The 17,821-nt window shown below is 45.4% G+C and overlaps 8 protein-coding genes across 8 annotated transcripts; 6 read left to right on the top strand and 2 right to left on the bottom strand.

Moving 5' to 3' along the window:
* Positions 1–595: 595 nt before the first annotated feature.
* Positions 596–1,180, top strand: BO87DRAFT_321655 (uncharacterized protein; the record flags this gene model as incomplete). Its single annotated transcript, XM_025619943.1, has 4 exons — positions 596–751; positions 816–845; positions 894–977; positions 1,052–1,180. The coding sequence occupies 4 exons, from the start codon at positions 596–598 to the stop codon at positions 1,178–1,180; spliced, it is 399 nt and encodes a 132-aa protein (XP_025474117.1).
* A 594-nt stretch (positions 1,181–1,774) lies between these two features.
* Positions 1,775–3,388, bottom strand: BO87DRAFT_370561 (FAD dependent oxidoreductase; the record flags this gene model as incomplete). The annotated part of the gene is made up of 1 exon (XM_025622034.1): positions 1,775–3,388. Exon 1 carries the CDS (start codon positions 3,164–3,166, stop codon positions 1,775–1,777), a length of 1,392 nt encoding a protein of 463 aa, XP_025474116.1. The 5' UTR covers positions 3,167–3,388.
* Positions 3,389–7,045: 3,657 nt separating this feature from the next.
* BO87DRAFT_381170 (uncharacterized protein) lies at positions 7,046–7,951 on the bottom strand. Its single transcript, XM_025624465.1, has one exon. It carries the CDS (start codon positions 7,745–7,747, stop codon positions 7,058–7,060), a length of 690 nt encoding a protein of 229 aa, XP_025474115.1. The 5' UTR covers positions 7,748–7,951; the 3' UTR covers positions 7,046–7,057.
* A 698-nt stretch (positions 7,952–8,649) lies between these two features.
* BO87DRAFT_346280 (fungal specific transcription factor domain-containing protein) lies at positions 8,650–10,348 on the top strand. The gene is made up of 4 exons (XM_025620897.1): positions 8,650–9,338; positions 9,397–9,548; positions 9,603–9,767; positions 9,823–10,348. The coding sequence occupies exons 1-4, from the start codon at positions 8,988–8,990 to the stop codon at positions 10,133–10,135; spliced, it is 981 nt and encodes a 326-aa protein (XP_025474114.1). The 5' UTR covers positions 8,650–8,987; the 3' UTR covers positions 10,136–10,348.
* An 809-nt stretch (positions 10,349–11,157) lies between these two features.
* BO87DRAFT_391684 (alpha/beta hydrolase) lies at positions 11,158–11,986 on the top strand (the record flags this gene model as incomplete). The annotated part of the gene is made up of 2 exons (XM_025624973.1): positions 11,158–11,583; positions 11,648–11,986. The coding sequence occupies 2 exons, from the start codon at positions 11,158–11,160 to the stop codon at positions 11,984–11,986; spliced, it is 765 nt and encodes a 254-aa protein (XP_025474113.1).
* An 806-nt stretch (positions 11,987–12,792) lies between these two features.
* Positions 12,793–13,327, top strand: BO87DRAFT_212309 (uncharacterized protein). Its single transcript, XM_025618628.1, has one exon. It carries the CDS (start codon positions 12,850–12,852, stop codon positions 13,150–13,152), a length of 303 nt encoding a protein of 100 aa, XP_025474112.1. The 5' UTR covers positions 12,793–12,849; the 3' UTR covers positions 13,153–13,327.
* An 86-nt stretch (positions 13,328–13,413) lies between these two features.
* On the top strand, positions 13,414–15,607 carry BO87DRAFT_346275 (sodium:solute symporter family protein; the record flags this gene model as incomplete). Its single annotated transcript, XM_025620896.1, has 4 exons — positions 13,414–13,683; positions 13,743–14,004; positions 14,059–14,336; positions 14,399–15,607. The coding sequence occupies 4 exons, from the start codon at positions 13,414–13,416 to the stop codon at positions 15,599–15,601; spliced, it is 2,013 nt and encodes a 670-aa protein (XP_025474111.1). The 3' UTR covers positions 15,602–15,607.
* Positions 15,608–17,508: 1,901 nt separating this feature from the next.
* Positions 17,509–17,813, top strand: BO87DRAFT_212307 (uncharacterized protein). The gene has a single exon (XM_025618627.1). It carries the CDS (start codon positions 17,600–17,602, stop codon positions 17,756–17,758), a length of 159 nt encoding a protein of 52 aa, XP_025474110.1. The 5' UTR covers positions 17,509–17,599; the 3' UTR covers positions 17,759–17,813.
* The last annotated feature ends 8 nt before the right edge of the window (positions 17,814–17,821 follow it).

Raw genomic sequence — 17,821 nt, 5'->3', positions numbered from 1 at the left:
TGCTTGTGTTTCCTGCAGAATGCACAGAAAAAAATAAAGACGCGGAATCATGGCTTATGGAATGCAATTCCGAGGAGATTCGAATAAGCCATGCAAGGCGTGTGGTGTCATATAAAGTCCTGCTGTTTACAGCATTTGCTGTGGTCGCTTAGCATTGAGACATCAGGAGACTTCAAACGGCATTCCCGTTGGAGATGATGTGAGATTCAATGTTCGTGTTCGCAGCACGCTCCTCTCTCCTAAGAATGACTACATCATCATCGCCGTATTTCTTGTTCGTTCCAAGACCAGGTCTCCAGGCTTACTGGCCGACTATGTTTCATCATATTACTTGGAAAGAGCGGAGCAACCCCCTCCTCCCCCCCCTATGCAGCAAAGGCCACGAGAGCCATGGCCAGCCACAGTGAGCCGATGCCATGGAACGCTCAACTTGGTACGATCCTACATTTTTGCATCATGCGGTGCGATGGAACACGTCATAAAAAGATTCCCGCTTTAAGCTACGGTTCCCAGCCTTTCAGTTTTACATTAAAATCACCATCACATTGCTTGCAGTAGCTTTCATGATTTCGGCCCACTGTCAATCCATTGCAAAATGCAGAGTCATTCTGGTCTCTTCGTCTCCTTCACCGGCCGTGTTCTGGCCATCGATGACGAGAATCGCCTGTCTCTCCATTCAAACGACCACCAGCCTAGCCCAGGGGATAAGCTCCGGGCTAATGGCGAGTTCTGGCTCTGTCGTGACGATGGCGTTGGTTGCTCCTTATTCCTATCCGTTGCGAATTGGTGCTAATGACTCGCTCTCGCACTCGAAGTTGATTGGGAAGTTCGGAAACCCAGACAAGGTATGTAATCCCCTTCTTGTTACATCCAGTACACATTATCTTATCCAGCGCTTCCAGGTAGTCTTCCTGTATGATAACTGTGTGTATAACATCTGGGTTGAGACACGTGGTTACAGCGATGACGCACTGGAGGTAAGCTGGCATGCCGCAACATTAGTCGCCATTGGATCCCACGTTACTGACGCGTGGCCTCCCGATTATCACAGTACGGGCTTATCCCCATCGTACCTGGTGGAGATTATAGTAATCGTTTCTTGGCTGTTAACGACCAGACTGGTCAGCTAGACATTGCCAGCGAGTGGAAGCAGGAAGCGAAATTCCGGTGTGTTGAGTAGCAATTGGCTCCATATACTGAGCTCAGCTCGGGTTAAACCAGGATGGCCCGGCGAAGTCCGTTGTTTTTGTGATTATTTTGGCAATTTCTTGTTAATGATGGAATATGTTGCAACTATCTGATCAATATTCGTTGGCCTTGTCCTACATGAAGTTGAAATATGGTTACACCTGTCTCGGGACAATAGTCTGCGCGCAGGCCTGATCTCTCGTACTTCCTGATCGGAGAATATCCAATTGGTCATGTCTGATCTGGGTTATCGGTCACCCAACGTCTGTGTGAGGGAATGACAACGCCTGTACAAGGTTTCACAGCTGACCTTGAAACTCGGCTCTCCACAGCTGACGGCCTCGGTCTCGGCTGCCTGTCGAATCATTTCCGTGGCCCATCGGATGGACGCACAACCGCGGAGTTTCGGAAATTACATGCACTCTCTGCTTTGTCTGACGGTATTCTAGTTCTACTCTGCTGCCGGTGCCTCTCGCAAGGATCTGCGGACTTGTTACAAGCTAAGTTCAATGACCTACATGAAAATGATACGCTAGCATCTGCTCATATTCACAGAACTTCTATCTCGACATCGGCTATTAAGTTATCACAGCGACTTTAGTAGACGGCTTTGCAACATCTGCTCGGTAAACTCCCAGATCTGCGGTGTGCTATGAGATTCCCATGTGGCCGCGGTGTAAAACGTCCGACGCTCCCCTTGCAGGGAATTGAGATCACGGTAGAATCCGTTCTCGATGGCCTCAGCCGGAACCGTCAGCTGGTACGGGCTATGATCCCCAATGGCCAGGAATTCTGGGTCCGGGAAGTCGACTTTTGCTCTCCGGTGGATGCTTTCCATATCGTGAAGCATACCCTGTTTCACCTCCTCCTCCGACAACGCCTTCGTGCTGAGATAATTCGCCACCTTTAGCTCCGATGCCTCCGTAGGCTTGAGCACAAGCATCCCAGGCAATTGCGGGATCAAGAACGGATCGTTTGCCCCACGATTCATGTAACAAGTCCGATCTGGCAGCCCCTTGACTCGCACCAATGCCGTATAGAAGAACAAGTTGTTGAACTGTCCAAACAGAGTCTTCTCCTTAACCCCGAGGTCAAACCCTTTCAGACTGTCCAAGCTCGGCTGCACAGCCACCACCAAGCTTTTAGCTTGGACCGTTGTCTCCTCCTCTCCTTTTCTCACCGTCACATAGACCCAGTCCGCACTCCCATCCCGATCCATGCTGACAACCTTACTCCCCAACAATAATCCCTCCTCCCCTAACTCCTTCTCCGCATCCCCATACAACTCACTATTGTTCCGACTCTTTGGTCTCACAAACCCAGTCCTATCGCCTTCCAAAACATCCAAATTCGCGTACTTCATTACGTAAAGCGTCGGCAAATCAGGCCAATTTCCCAACGGATCAATCGAACCTCCCAAGTCCCCAACCCCAGCTTCCAGATCATACTTGTCCACGAACTCTCCGAACGGCATCACCAGATCCTCCGGCACAGGATCAGGTAATTCAAGCCCGACCCTCAGATACGGGTACTCTCTCATCTGCGCGATATAGCGATCCATAGCAGCGTTGGATTCCGCCTCCGCAGTAGCAGGTATGGCCGTCCCCGTGACGAAGTCAAACATGTCGATCTTGTAATCGAATGCCGAGTAGGTCAGCGGGATGTTGAAGTGACCGAAAAAGTCCCGCACTATAGACATGTTCTGGTAGTAGGTCACCCCGTATTCGATGGGAAGCGGGGTGATGGCTGGATTGGTGTACGTGGTTGTCTGTCCGCCCAGACGCAGTTTGTGGTCGATTACGACAACGGACTTGCCGAGTTGTTGAAGACGGATGGCAGCGTAGGTTCCTGCTGCGCCGCCGCCGATGATGCAGACGTCGCGGGTTAGCATTGGACTCGTGCTAGTGGTAGTGGACATGGTGGTTGTGACGATGCTGAGGGTGATGAGGAGCTTGGTGCTGGGTATGCTGAGATGCATCTTGACGTCGTTTGGTCACTAAGCACGGAGGATATTTATATTCTTGTCTTTCGGAGAAGGACACCTCTCCTTGTGCAATATGAAGCGGGATATAAGATATCCCCGCGACGGGAAGGGATGTTCGGCGAAGAGAAGTCGGATGTGGTGAGATAATGGGATGAGATGAGGTGATACGCAAAGCCGAGTGATATATATCCCTGGAAGGAAACGAAGGCCCCAAATACGATGCTACTAGTATACTCCTGGAATATGGTGTTTTTTTATATTATTGGTCAGCTTTACAATTCCTTGCTCAATATCATATACGACGTGGGTTCATATATGCACCGAATTCGGGTTGCAATGCGTTGATGTGGAAGCCACGATCACAAACCCGCTCAGAGAAGAAGCAACCCCCTTGACCTGGCATAATCATACGATGTTATATCTAGAACTGGGCGAACAATAGAAAGAGGTCTCTCTTCGCTACATCGTCCGTATCACATCATATCACTTCGTATCGGTCCATAATGGTTTCACCCGCGCGGAGAATAACTGTCAGACCTTCAATCACACCCCTTGTATCACCATTTCAAACTGCGCCGTGATGCCACTGCGGCTTATCTCATTCCAGCCCATATTGCTCTAGGAAATGCATACTCGTGTTGGGAGCATAGTGATGCGGTCATCCGCCGAGAATGTCGTTGGTTGGCTGATCGGTATGTCTAGCGTTTGAAATAGCATTCTTGCTCTAAAATTTCCATCTCACATCTCCTCCCTTCCGGACTCACCTTCTACTAAGGTCGCGCAGACTCAAGCCCGCTCAACTCCTCCAAGTTACTGCAACGCGTCAAACCATTGACTAACCCGCTAGCGTGGGTAATCATCCTTTTCAAGGTTGATGTAACCCCTTTTGCCTCTCCCTGTCCCCATTCATAACTGTGCCTCGTGTACTAAACATTTTGTCTGTCGAGAATAGAACGATAGTGCACTATCTGCTCCTACGAGGGTTACCTTGTCATCGTTATCCAACCGAATAAATTCTCAGCAAGAACCATCCGTTGCGAGCCCGTAGACAGAGGTATCCTCACGGCCGGCCATTCAGCGAGCATGATGTATCATTGCTAGAAATCGTTAGTCGACAGTGTTCTATCAATACGTATCAAGCTCACCCAGGTATTTTTGTTCTGCCAATGCTATACCTAATTGCGAAGGTGATTGATTAACTTCATCCGACACAGTCGCTATTCAACGCGTGCACAAGGAGGCCGGTGAGTATAGGTCAATCTACGGAATTCATACAGACACCTATCATTGGAACTTTCTCCACATTATTGCTGACGGGAAGGTAAGAAATCTAATATACCTCTCGTGGTTGCTACTTTTCTTGCTCTTTCCCAAGCTTAATCATATCCAAATTGCAGTATTCTGCTAAATTGGGTTTATCCTGGAACTTCGATCAGCAGAAGACTGTGAGTCTCATCTGCCAGATAATCAGGCAGGGTATGGCGTTCTGTAAAGTGGTAGGAGGTATTGATCTCCTGTTCACGACAGAAGAGCGAGCAACCGATGATTCTAGCGGAGAACGTGATTATAACAATTCTTCGTTCGATTAGCCGGGAAGCAATTAGCGTGGTGGTTTGGATGCAACATAGCCTTCCACATCTGACTGTCTCCACCATCAGTTGCTAGTAGAACATAATTCGTCTTCTAGCTTCCATTACTACACCTCTTATCTAAGTATCTTTCCAATGGCAATCTACGACATTATTCGGGACTTATCATTATCGAGGGTGTGCAATGAAACCGGACTGGGGTAATTGGCCTGAAAGACAACATAGGCACGTAGCCATTATATCACTCTATAATGAGGTTACTATATGTGAGACAATACTAGTCAAAGTCGAAGTGTTCACAAATGTGCTGCTTGTCAATTCGCAAGATGTGTATAATAGACACCTGTCTCCTGGTATCTTAACTTCATAGACTACCAGATTTGCTTTATCCCATTTCCCATCGACTTCTGTATCATAGCGAATGGCCTGTTCATCCAGACAGTCTATACAGTTTCTTCAACACCCCGACGTAGTTTGATGTTTATCTCAAACTGCAGATAATCAGAATGACCGTAACTCACAAATGAGCGCAAAGAACGGTTTTGAACTAACCTGGTATCCGTCTCAGTTTTTGCGAGAGTATGCTAACAATGACACTTCGTATATTCAAGCAATAGATCGTAGATAAGGCAAATGCGCAGCCAAAGCAGCGTACAGAAATTAAGGGTCACAGGAAACCAATTGTTCGACGAAATAGTCCATTTTCCATTATTAACAACCTCCAAATTGCCAAGAAAACTTACCGGCAAGTTCTGGAATCAGACTTGTCACTGGAAAAGATGAGGAGATTCTTTTGAGACTTTCAAGCTTGAGATTCAGTTTTTACCAAATCAAAGTACACCTTGATACCTTCGTCGATTGCCTTTCTCTCATCGTGCCCCGGAATATGAATATAACATCTATCCCCTTGCGGTTCCTCCAGGCCGGTGGGGATTGCGCTTATTATGTGTCATTCAGATTGATGTATAGCAGCACATGGAGGATATCTGACTCACCCAGCCTTCAGGCGTGGCACAAAAAGAGGATCCATGAGCGTTGTTCACGTATTCAAGGGTGAGTAACCGGTTCTACCCGGTACTAAATATCTGCGTTCATCGGGGATATTCAGATAAATTTCCATATCGTTCTCTTAGAGATGGTAGATTAATCGATCGCATTAAGTGATCAAGGGATGCACTATTCTGGTACTCTGTGCTCTGCTCCTATTTGTTGTCCAGTGTGTTGAAGAGGACAGCATCACTCCGGGCTCCGGTATATGCCCTCTCTTAGCGGTGTCCATGTGCGAACAATATTCACTTTGAGTACTTCGATGGTATGGGCTTTTTTCCGGCGTTGGCTGGATTGTAGTTGTGTACTCAACTGCATAGCGGGTGTTCAGGACATGCCGTATATAACGCATTTCTTGTTCCCAAAATCCATGTCCTTCTCGAACTGCAGATAGACCGGTCACTGGGACATGGTGGAAGAAGTAGTGCAGTTAGTATGCACCGTCTATTTCTTTTTAGTATCGATGGGGTTAAGTAATACGAGGAACTTCATATGACATTCATTCTCTGTGAATGCTAGTCACGAAATACAAATTCGTAGCATTCGCCTTTTGAGTTTGACGGACTGTGGATATGTGATTATGTCAGAAAGTAAGGGTACAGTTAGGCAAGGTGGTATATCAAAGCGAGCTTTCTAATAAAGCCTCTTAAGCCTGGTTATGTTATGTGTATGTCTGAAAATTGACCATAATTTCATGCTTAGTTATTGGAAAAACTATGAATATCATGTATTCTTCTTGATCCTGATAAAGTAGCTATTTTTCATGGAAAGGGAAGGAAGAGGAAGGTGGCGCAGGCGAAGGCTTTATAGGTGCTGCTGATAATTTGGGCAGGAAGTGACTCTTATTAAATGTGAACATTCTTCACTGCCGACATTCCCGTCAGATCATATTATTCAGATTCACAATATAAAGCGCTTTATGTATTTCGAATTCACGCCTTACCATTCAAAGTCGTGCCTTCACCTTACGCTACACCATCCGGTATCCGGTATGATACTGGCGTGAATACCATAATGCTTGTGCGGCAGCGCCTTGTCTTGGAATATACAGTCGAATAAAGACATGATCTGCAAAGTAGGCAAAGCAAAGACACTGTATTGTTGAGGTAGTCTGCACTAAAATTAATAGTGGTTCTAGGGCAAAGGAATAACCCGAAGTACAAGCCACAATCGCCGACCAAGAGACAAATCACATTGATCACAAAACAAAATCATATCAACACTCTAGAATTGTCCCTGGCGACTCGCTTCAGTGCTCCTTTTTCACCTGATTATCAACCACAGTATTTCCCTCATGATCAGTATCAGTGAACCAATCACGATAATCAACCTTCGGGTCAGACTCAGACATGATCCTGGAGGTCTCCGCAAGAACTTGATAGTTCTCCAACGAGCTCAGCTGCACAAAAGGCTCATGAAGTGGAGGGAAGCCAAACTGCGCTCTGATCTCATTCAAGGTATCATAGACCAAATCGGTATCCCCATCCAGTAGCCATCTGTCTCCCTTGACAATGGGATGCATAGCATAACAACCACCATATGAACGCACAGCCCTGAAAAAGTGTACGTGACCCAGCCACACCTTTGCAACATAGAGACCTTTATCAGAAGGCAATCTCGAGTCAGTCTCAGCACACAATTCGTGCGCTCTTGCGTCCAGCCACACAGATGTGGGGAGCTTGGTGTTAGGCTTTTTACTGCAACCGACGAGAATAATGATTTCGTTGTAATCGTGGTGCACAAATTTACAGACCTCATAAGGGCTCTTATCTTCGAAAATCCTCCTTTCAAGAATGATATTGTACTTGAGTGGGTGGAAGCCGCTTTGGGTCTCGGACTGGGTGATGGGGTTGTGTTTTTGGGTGAGGATCTGTTTTAAGCGCTCGGCCCAGCGCACAACTTCACAATTTGGCTGATCTAGGCGATACAATTCGGACATTCTGTTGTTTTAAATCGTGGAGATGTGACTAGTGGTGATGATAGTCTCGGTAGGATTGTAGTCTCGGTGGGATTGTTTATCACACGAAAGGTACTGCTGATTCAGGTTGGTCGTTATAAAGAGCCTTGTCCTTTTGGATGTGCAGTCAGTGACATGGAAAAATCTAGTAGGTGACAATCCATCGAAACTTTTATAACGGGTCAGTCCTCATAGACTTCCTGTACGAATGTTAATGCTTATATTTATTATTTATCAGATAGAGTGACTCATGTGAGGATTAATAAATGAAGTATTTGGAATATACCGAGCCTTTCATGTATAAGTGCGAGAATTGCCTGTGTATGAGCAGATTATCAGTGATTACAGCCACCTACCTGGTTCATGAGGAGACATAGAAGTGCATACGCAATGACACGCAATTCACAATTAGCTCTGATAAGCCATCAGGGAGGCAGCACCCATGTCCTTATGGGCACATGGTCTGTCCTCGAACCAATGCGACAACGATAAGCCTGACTATTGGATGTTTCCATGACAAATTGACAAGTGCGTGTCTAGGGTTATGGGTTTTGTATTCACTAAATATTGTCTATCATGGGTCCAACGTATGAGAGCCACGTCTACCTATGGGAATATGATCAACGGACTGCTTTTACAGGATGTCCTTGCGCTTTGCCACGGAACCTCCCGGCCATAAGTGCTGCTTCAAGGCGGTCAGGACGGGCAGTATGGGGCATCGCCAGCGTTACCGGCAATAGGCTACTAGTGCAAGCCCTACATGATCATCAACCCAATCAGCAGCTTGCAATGGACCCATACACAGTGGAGTGATCCATATCTGTCAAAATGGAAAAACCAGTTTTTACGGGCGGATGAATCATCCGGCGCCGTTCCACCTCCCCCCTTGGTTCACAGCGTTGTCCCTGTATCACCAGCACCACCCCCACTCCAACTATATCTCCATAGTATTGTCAAAGACCACTGAAACTTCCTTGTCGACCCCACCGTTAACCTCCAATACTTCCCAATATCGCCATAATGCAGCCCATTGCTCCAGCTCCACAACGTCCAGCTACCTCCAACCCTTCCTCTACCCCCAACGCCTCGGTCCCTCGGCTTCGCAAGGCTGGCTCACAAACGGAAGATTGTAAAGCTAGAGGAGGAGCGCGATGACCTGCTGCAGCTAGTCAAGGCACTTCAAAATAGCTCTGACTCCAAGGCTATTCAAGTTCTCAATCTCATGCGAAGTAAGGCTCCACTCAGCGAAGTTAAATTTTACATAGATAACGACAATTCGGAGCTTGAACGAGAGACTACGCCGACCTTGAACAAACAAATGTCATCGCATCGAGGCCCAGATATCCAGCATCCTGAAGATATACCCGTCTATCGTATTTCAGCCGCCCCGTGGACCTCGGTCACTGAAAGTGACGATTTTGTATCTCATCTAATCTCCCTATGGCTGACCTGGAGCCATCCGTTCTATAACTGGATTGATCGGGAGCTATTTCTTCGTGACGCTGTAGCAGGAAAAGCAAATTCGCAATCCTGTTCCCCATTCCTTGTGAACTGCATCTTGGCCGAGGCATGCGTAAGCTCATGAGTTATCACAGAGCGTTTGTTTGTCGTCCGCTAATTGACAAACCTAGTTTCACTCCGACTGTCCAGAGGCTTATGCCGACCCGAATAATCCAAATTCGAAAGGCGTCCATTTTTACGAAGAAGCGCAGAAGCTCTACAAGAAGATAGAGGGTCGGCTCGATATGCCATCCATTCAAGGATGCGGGGTGCTGTTCGTGTGGTGAGCTATTTCCCAACTAAATCACATGTCCCCTCATTAAACCTCACTGTCCAGTGTGGCGGCCATGGGTAAGAATCGCATGGGCTGGTGGTATCTCGGTCAAGTTCGCAGCATGGCTGAGGAATACGCCAAGATGCATCTTGACTCGCCGTCCTCGACCCCTACCAGGGAAAGTCGCGCAATTGATAACACCATCTGGGGCATCTACAATCTTACAACGTAAGTCTGCTCACATCTGACTGCTAGCATCTTTTAATCCTAAGCTATATTCTAGTACTGCATCAATCTCGCTCATGAAACATATGGCCATTGATCATCTCGAGGAAGATATCTGGACCGCGTACCCTCGGCAAATGGATCCAGTTCAGTCGCACATTCCTTGCGTGCTGAACAGGTTCACTACGCTAAGTGAGATTAACGTGGATGCGAATCGACTCGTGTTCACAAGCGGCCTCAATTCACCACGCGATGAACTGGAAAAGGCCCTTAAAGGTATCCTGGAACGGCTAGACGTCTGGAAGAGCAACCTTCCTACATGCCTAACCCCCGACAACCCCACTGTTTCTCAATCGTTGAGTTCGCAGTAAGGACCATAACCCACCCCCGAAACCGACAACAGCATGGACTTTTATTATCGTGCTACTAACCAAAGTACTTGCATCCAGTATGCTCTATCACGCGGTGGTGATCATGCTTTGGAGCCTCCTCAAGAGGGAAGACACGAATGGTGAAAACAATTTCAAGATAACCCGCGAGGCCGCAAGGAAGGCTGCGTGGATTCCGCCTTAGCAATTATCGACTTTCTATACATTCCTCGCGCCCGGTGGGGACCAGATGACATTTCACCGACGACCATTCACTGGGTGAGTATGGCGCTCTTCACTCTGGTAGAGGACCTTGACAACAGTGACCATTGCAACGCCTTCACTGAACTTGGTGTCACTGCGTTTCCTTTTCCCAGAGAAGGACTCTTTTGAAAGAGATTTTGCGGATGTTGCGGGTGTTTGCGCAGAAAAAGGGATAGCTCTTCTGCCGGATAATCGTGCCGTCTCTGTGAACTTTCGGAAGATGTGGGATGCGAGCCTTCCAGAACAGTTTTGCAGCCTTTATCTGAACACTACTTCGTTGTCGGAGACGAGATGGGATCATACACTTAATGAGGCGGAACTGGACGGCTTTCTTGAGAAGTGGGGTAGTCTTGATCTTCAAAATGGCGTTGCGGATGTTGGTTGGTATGTATAACGCGGGTGGATTCGAATGTTGGTGCTAGTTTTTGAAGAAGTCAGGAGTGAAATGGGAGGTTCCTGCTGTATTTCGGGGAAGTTTGAATTTGAACTGCCCATTAAATCAGAGAGCATCTTGTATATCAAAACGCTTGGCAGGGGCCTTTTTCCGATGGACTCTGCCGATCGGCGAACCATAACGGAATCAGCAGGGATGATCAGCCCAGGATGCCACTCAATCAAGGGCTGATATGATATCCGCCCGTCGATTTTAGTGCCCGGGCGCGCTTATATCTTCCCCCATTTCGAACTTGTTATTCTCACTTCTACCAAACCAACAACCACTTTCAACCCAAATTACACAAGCATTAAATTCCCCAAACACAATGGCTACCGAGAAACCCTCAATCGTACTCATCCAAGGCTCCTTCCAGACCCCCCTTGTTTACGCCAAGTTAGCAGCGGGACTTCGCGACCTAGGATACCCCGTCACCCACCCATCCCTCCCCAGCTGCACCGACGTAGAGGCCGACGACTTCCCTACCCGCACAATGGAAGACGATGTGCGCACCATCACCGAAACCCTACAGCAGCTAATCGAAAAAGAGGAAATGTCCGTCGTCGTTGTAATGCATTCATACGGTGGCATCGTGGGCAGTACGGCTATTCCCCAGTCCCTCGCCTATACTTCCCGTCAAGCAGAGGGCAAGAAGGGCGGTGTTTTACATCTTTTCTACTATGCTGCCTTTGTTCTACCAGAGGGCACATCCGTCATATCAACATTTGGCGAGTCGCCCAACAATTATGTAACCGTATGTTTTTTAATCATCTAATCCGTTTAATATCTTAAGGACCAGCTTAATTTCTTGCTTTTAGTCGGACGGCCGCTTCCGGATCATGAACGGAGCCAAAACTCTGTACAGTGATCTCCCGGACGCCGAAGCAGCCCTGTGGGAATCGCGTCTCATTCCGCAGTCTTACTTGGTACAAACCACGCCCACCACTCGGGCGGCGTATGAGTATCTGCCATCTACCTATCTCATCTGTGAGGGTGATCAGGCTGCACCGGCTACATTTCAGGGCGGGTTTGCTAAGTTGGCCCGGGCGGAGATTGGTCGCTGTAGCGCGGGTCATTCGCCGATGCTGAGTGAGCCGGAGATGTTGGTGGGGAAGATTGCGGCGGTGGTTGATAAGGCGGTTGCGGCGTCTGTTTAATTTGACATATGATAGAGTGGTTCAGTTTGTTCGAAATATGATATAGCTATATATAGTCAGTGCTAGAGGGGTGGTTCTTGTAGAGGGAGATAGATGTCTGGAATAAAACACCGATGATCGGCGGTTAATTTCCCCTCCCCCTCCCCCTCTTACTTGGCTGGCCGTCAGATTTTGGTGTCATTGTTAACCAGTAACAGCGCGTCTATCTTAGAGAGATAAACATGGTGGTCAACTCGTCCCAAATTGAGAGGGATGGCTCCTTGGGTATTCTAAAAGAGTCTCGTCTCGTCTCGTCGTGACTTACATAGTACTAGTACATCATCTGTGTGATGAAGCCTGGTCGAGTAGGAGCATTATTGAGCTAGTACTACTGAAGATATATATTTTTAACACATTACGACGATGGTGATTCATTTAGTAGCATCATGATGATGGAGCTTCAGCTTCGGTCAATTGGTATGTACTATAGCTTCTGGAAAGAGGAGTGAGTACTAATATTCTGGAAGAATAATTGTATGAATATTGGCCCAATCCATACCAGACAGGCAAAGTATTGACTATTCGATGATGAGCTCCAAAGGAGTCAAGTTAGCGATAAGATAGTGGCGATAAGATTACTGACACGTGACTGCTTATCGAACAGTGGTCGGAGTAACCCGGTCCGACCCTTCTTACTGCCTTATCAGTCAGGCTGCGACTGGGATCTTCTCCATTATATCACTTCACAACAACCTCATTGAGATTTGTAACGGTCAACTATAGCCCCAGCTGAAACTGGACATCTGCGACCCACTTTTAGCTGACAGCCGCAATATACAGACTGAAAAGTAAGCTACAAACATACTCTGTACGTGTCATTTTGCATGCGTCGGCCTCTGTGGAGTTCTGTTCATTGCCCTGATGCCTTTTCTTTTTGTTTCTGCCTCAGGCTCCAACGGAAGCATAAGAACAGTCGAGGTGAAGAACCAGCATGCGTGATCCTTCTGCACCATTGGGTGCTTGGATCTTCGCTCCTGGCCAGCCAATTCAAAGTAAGGTCTAGGTCATTTAGATACGCTACTGGCCGACAAAGCCTATCAGATTCTCTCTCGCTGGTGTTGCCATCGGCGGCAGGGCGCACGCCATATCCCCTCCCACCAGCAAGGGGCCACCCGATCTCTGTCTAGCAACTCAGTTCATCCACCGTGAAACCAGTGCCGTATTAAGCGTCTCACAGCTGCATCCTTGCAGCTTCCCCACCCTGTTCTCGGCCGGGTTATGTATAACGCCATCATAGCCAAGAACAGCGTGACACTGACGTTTATCGGCGAGCCGCTAGGCATTGTGCTCATCAGGCAGATACTTAAGACATGATGCCTGGCATCGATGTAAATTCCTCGGCAATCCGAGGCTGATGGTCACTTTTGCCACGTAGCGCATTGGTCACCATGGCAGCTGTCGAACTCGTTACGCAAGGGACGGCCTATGGCCTCCTCATTGGCCTTGGTGTGCTCTTCTGCGGGGTGATCCTTATCGCAATCAAGGTGCAGAAGGTGTATCTGTCTGAGGATTCTGGCACGTCGGAGATGTTCATGGTCGCAAATCGATCAGTCGGTACGGGTTTGACTGCATCTGCTGTGTTCTCCTCGTGGATGTGGATCAACGAGACGGTGCTATCTGCGGCGATGTGCTATCGCTATGGATTGGCAGTTCCGCTAGTATGTTTAAAGCCTTTAATTTTAGTTATGTCAGATGCTGATACGTATCACTCATACAGTGGTGGGGATCGGGTCTCTGTTTCCAGATCGCCTTGATGGCTGCCTTGGGTGTCATGGCCAAAATCCGGGTCCCGTATGCCCACACATCGCTTGAGATTACTCGTATGCGGTACGGCTGGATCGGACATGTTATCTACATGGTCTTGAATTTGACGAACAACGTGTTTGGCTGTGCCTCGATGATCTTGACCGGATCCCAGCTTATCAACGGTGTTTCCGGCATGAACTTCGTTGCTGCGACCATTCTGATTCCCCTAGGAGGTAAGCTCGGTCCTTGAATAACACAGAGTATTATACTGACAAAGTATGGCAAAGTCGTTCTTTACACGGCTGTCGGGGGCCTGAAGGCGACGTTTCTGACCGACTTTCTGCATACCGCAGTCGCCTTAATTCTAATCATTTATTTTACTCTCTCCGTCCTCACACATCCCGAGGTTGGCGGATTGGCTGGACTTTACGACAAGGTTGTCGCAACTGCGAGCGAAAATTACATCTCCGGGAACTTTGAGGGATCGCTGCTCACAATGAAATCGAAAGGCGCCATTATCTGGGGCTTGATCTTGAAATTCGGTAATCTAGCTCTGGTAATTATGGTAGGCCCATCCATTCCTTTCCTCCAGTTATATGGCAAACATTAAGACTCACTCTGATATAGGACACTGCGTTTTGGCAAAAGTCCTTCGCCAGTGAAGTGAATTCTACCGTACCGGCATACAACTTGGCTGCCATAGCTGTCTTTGGTATCCCCTGGGGTTTAGGCACTGTTATTGGCCTGACTGCTCGAGCGCTCCACCACACTCCCATCTGGCCCACCTATCCCGTTGATATCACGACAACTGAGGTCAACGAAGGCATGGTGATGCCGTACCTGGTCAAAGCCCTTCTTGGAGAGTCTGGAATGATCGCCTTTTTCGTGCTATTATTCATGGCATTGACCAGCACCGTCTCATCCTCAATGATCGCCGTCAGCAGTATTCTGTCGTTTGACATGTACAAGACGTACATCAACCCCCAAGCTAGTGAGCGCCGGCTCCTGGGAGTTAGTCACATGACAGTCGTATTCCATGCCATCTTTATTACCGGCATTTCTATTGCTCTCAACTACGGGGGCGCTAATATGACGTGGATCGGCTACTTTCGGCCTATACTGTCCTGTCCAGGGATTATCCCTCTCGGGCTGACTCTGTTCTGGTCCCGCCAAACGCGCCTCGCCGCTATCGCTTCGCCAGTGCTTGGCTTCTTTACTGGTCTCGCCATTTGGCTCGCCACGGCCAAGTCAATGTATGGGGCCGTGAACATGACCACGACTGGAGAAGAGCTGCCCGCACTGTACGGCGCTATCGGCTCTTTCTTCTCGCCTGCTCTCTATTCCGTGGTAATTTCTCTATACCGCCCGTACACGTTCGACTGGAGAGAGTTCCTCAGGATCGAACTCGCCGAAGAAGCACCGACCAGAACCTCGCCAACTGCAACTCAAGACACCAAGGTTGAAGGGGTCTATATCTCGACGGATGCCAGCCCGACGTCAACCCCGAGCCGTCTCAGTTTAGACGACGTGCGCCACCCTTTCACAGAAGACACCCTGCGGAAGCTGCACCGATGGTCATGGATCGCGTGGGCCATGTTCGTGGTTTTGGTTTTGATTACCTTTGTGCTCTGGCCAATGCCGCTCTATCGCGACTATATCTTCACCAAATCATTTTTCTCGGGATGGACTACGGTCGCAATCATCTGGCAATTCTGTGCCTTTTTTGCTGTTGTGGTCTTTCCACTGTACGACGGACGGTTCGAAATTGCTAAGGGCGTACAAGGCGTACTAACGTCAAGTCGTGAGCTCATCAACCGGCACAAAAGTTAGAATGGGTTTTCTCAAAGATTTCTAGAACATTTATTGTCAAGGCATTCATGTAGGCTAGTCACGTGCTGCGCTCGGACCACCCACAAAGCACCTCTTCGCGTTGCTTTATTTTGCTCTCCTAGATAGCTCAATTCAACTTACTCTTTTACTTTTATTTATTTATTTTATTATTGCTTTTGTTACTACTTCTATAGAGTACTTTTCAAGAAGTTATAAGCCCAGTCTCTACACTGTAAAGCTATTCAGGTCTTATTACAACCAGCTATTACTACTAGATAAGATATTCTATAGAATATTAGTCTTGGCAAGCCTAACAGATCTAATAAAATTATATATTTATGCTAAGAAGTATATCTTATTTATTTATTTACTTATTTATATTAAGTATACTAAACAGCCAGTATAGTACACGAAATTGGACACGGAATCTTATTTAAAAATCTTTCTTTAGAAAGAAAAATAATTATTAAAATTATTTTATAAACAGATAAACTTTCCAAGTAGATATCTGATAGTATTCCAGAACTACTAATCTTATTAGAAGAACATGTAAATTAGATAAAATAAGATTTTTAAATATATTAAATACTTAAGAATATCAGCTTACTAGACCTGATTAATAAGAATCTGGCTAGACTTACTAAAAATTATAAAAAATATAAGATTTAATATATCTATTCAATAATTACACAGTTATAGTTAACTTAAAATATATTAAATAAAATACTAGATTTATTTACAGACTCTGCTGACATGAAAGAACTGGTAGATAATATATATAAAATATTCTAAAAAATTATTCTAGAAAATGGTATTATGCTTCACCAAAGTATTATATATAATTTTATTAAATTAAGAAGATCTAAGTATATTATAGTAATTAAATATATTAATAACTTCTGAGCAAACTACATCCTTACTAAGATTTTATAATATAAAATATTTGTCTTTATAACTATACTTTTATTTCTTCAGAAAATACAGAGTAATGTACCTGTATAAGTTACTTATATAAAGAATAAAATACTAGAGGACACGGATACTATATACAATAATAATGATTTCTATACTATCTACCAGAACGCGAGGAAATAATATAGTAAATTCAATAAGATAAAAATGGCAGCTACTTGTGATAGGATCTACTTGTCAGGGTAGAAAGCCTGTCAACTAGATAAGGAATCAACCACTAAATGCAATGGAATTGTCTAGTAATAACAAAGATAGTCTATATTTATGAGATAGACTGATTCTTGAGGATCAGTAGTCTCCTGCAGAGGAATCAGCATCTTTTAGATATTAAGAAAATGTAAAACTACTATTAATAATCTTATAATTTTTATAATTACTATAGTATATTATCTCAAGGACTATTACTATAATAGCTAGACTATTCTATTATAAATAGTACCTCTCTCTACTAGGCTGAACCGCCTGGATCAGTATTAAAGATAGTCTTATAATTATCTGATACAGAGTGGTAGAGAATTTATAGTAGAAGACAGGATAATTTATACTAATATATTATAGAATCAGAGTTACATGCGGTTTATGAATAGCATTATAATTATTAATTATATTTATATAAAATACAAAGTTTTTATAATACAGTAAAATATAAATAAAAACTTATTATTATATTCTTTCTTTTTCTTCTACTGTTCTTCTTTCTTATATTAAAGTATTATATTCATGCTTATATCTCTTTATTTATTTAATTATTTTTTATTAATATATCTCTATTATCTATACTACTTTATCAGGAATTATTTATTTTATTTCTAGATCTGCCACGATACTTCCCAAGAATATCTATATATTATATAAGAATCTTATTAAGATAAGATAGTTTTTCTATATATATTGTTGGCTGGAAATCAGGAATCCTTACTAACTAAAGTAATCATCTCTTGACTACCCAACTCAGCTGAGAATCCCATACAAATTCTATGTGAATCCCAGCTAAGATGGATAACATAAAGATGAATCATTTTTCACATGAAGTCTCGTATTATTGATATCATTCTGATTATTCGATTATTTGATTCTTTATTCACTGTTCCTTACCCCACTTGCTTACCCCGCTTTCTTTGTCTAATGATCAAACTGATGATTCATGATTCTGATCTAGAATCATTCACTGAAAATGATAAATAAGGTCTTTCATCCCCCAGCTCAAGCAAGCAAGCAAGTTGAATTCATTCACTTCCTATCTAAAGG

The sequence above is a fragment of the Aspergillus neoniger genome (genome assembly GCF_003184625.1).
Source record: "Aspergillus neoniger CBS 115656 unplaced genomic scaffold BO87scaffold_62, whole genome shotgun sequence".
Classification (NCBI taxonomy): Eukaryota; Fungi; Ascomycota; class Eurotiomycetes; order Eurotiales; family Aspergillaceae; genus Aspergillus; species Aspergillus neoniger.
This window is presented reverse-complemented; position numbering and strand designations above follow the sequence as displayed.

Coding starts and splice junctions, on each gene's coding strand:
- BO87DRAFT_212309 (XM_025618628.1), top strand. CDS start 12,850: ATGCGTCGGCCTCTGTGGAGTTCTGTTCATTGCCCTGATGCCTTTTCT.
- BO87DRAFT_212307 (XM_025618627.1), top strand. CDS start 17,600: ATGAAGTCTCGTATTATTGATATCATTCTGATTATTCGATTATTTGAT.
- BO87DRAFT_346280 (XM_025620897.1), top strand. CDS start 8,988: ATGCGAAGTAAGGCTCCACTCAGCGAAGTTAAATTTTACATAGATAAC. Junction 9,339..9,396: donor GCATCTTGGCCGAGGCATGC/GTAAGCTCATGA, acceptor TGACAAACCTAG/TTTCACTCCGACTGTCCAGA. Junction 9,768..9,822: donor GGCATCTACAATCTTACAAC/GTAAGTCTGCTC, acceptor GCTATATTCTAG/TACTGCATCAATCTCGCTCA.
- BO87DRAFT_381170 (XM_025624465.1), bottom strand. CDS start 7,747: ATGTCCGAATTGTATCGCCTAGATCAGCCAAATTGTGAAGTTGTGCGC.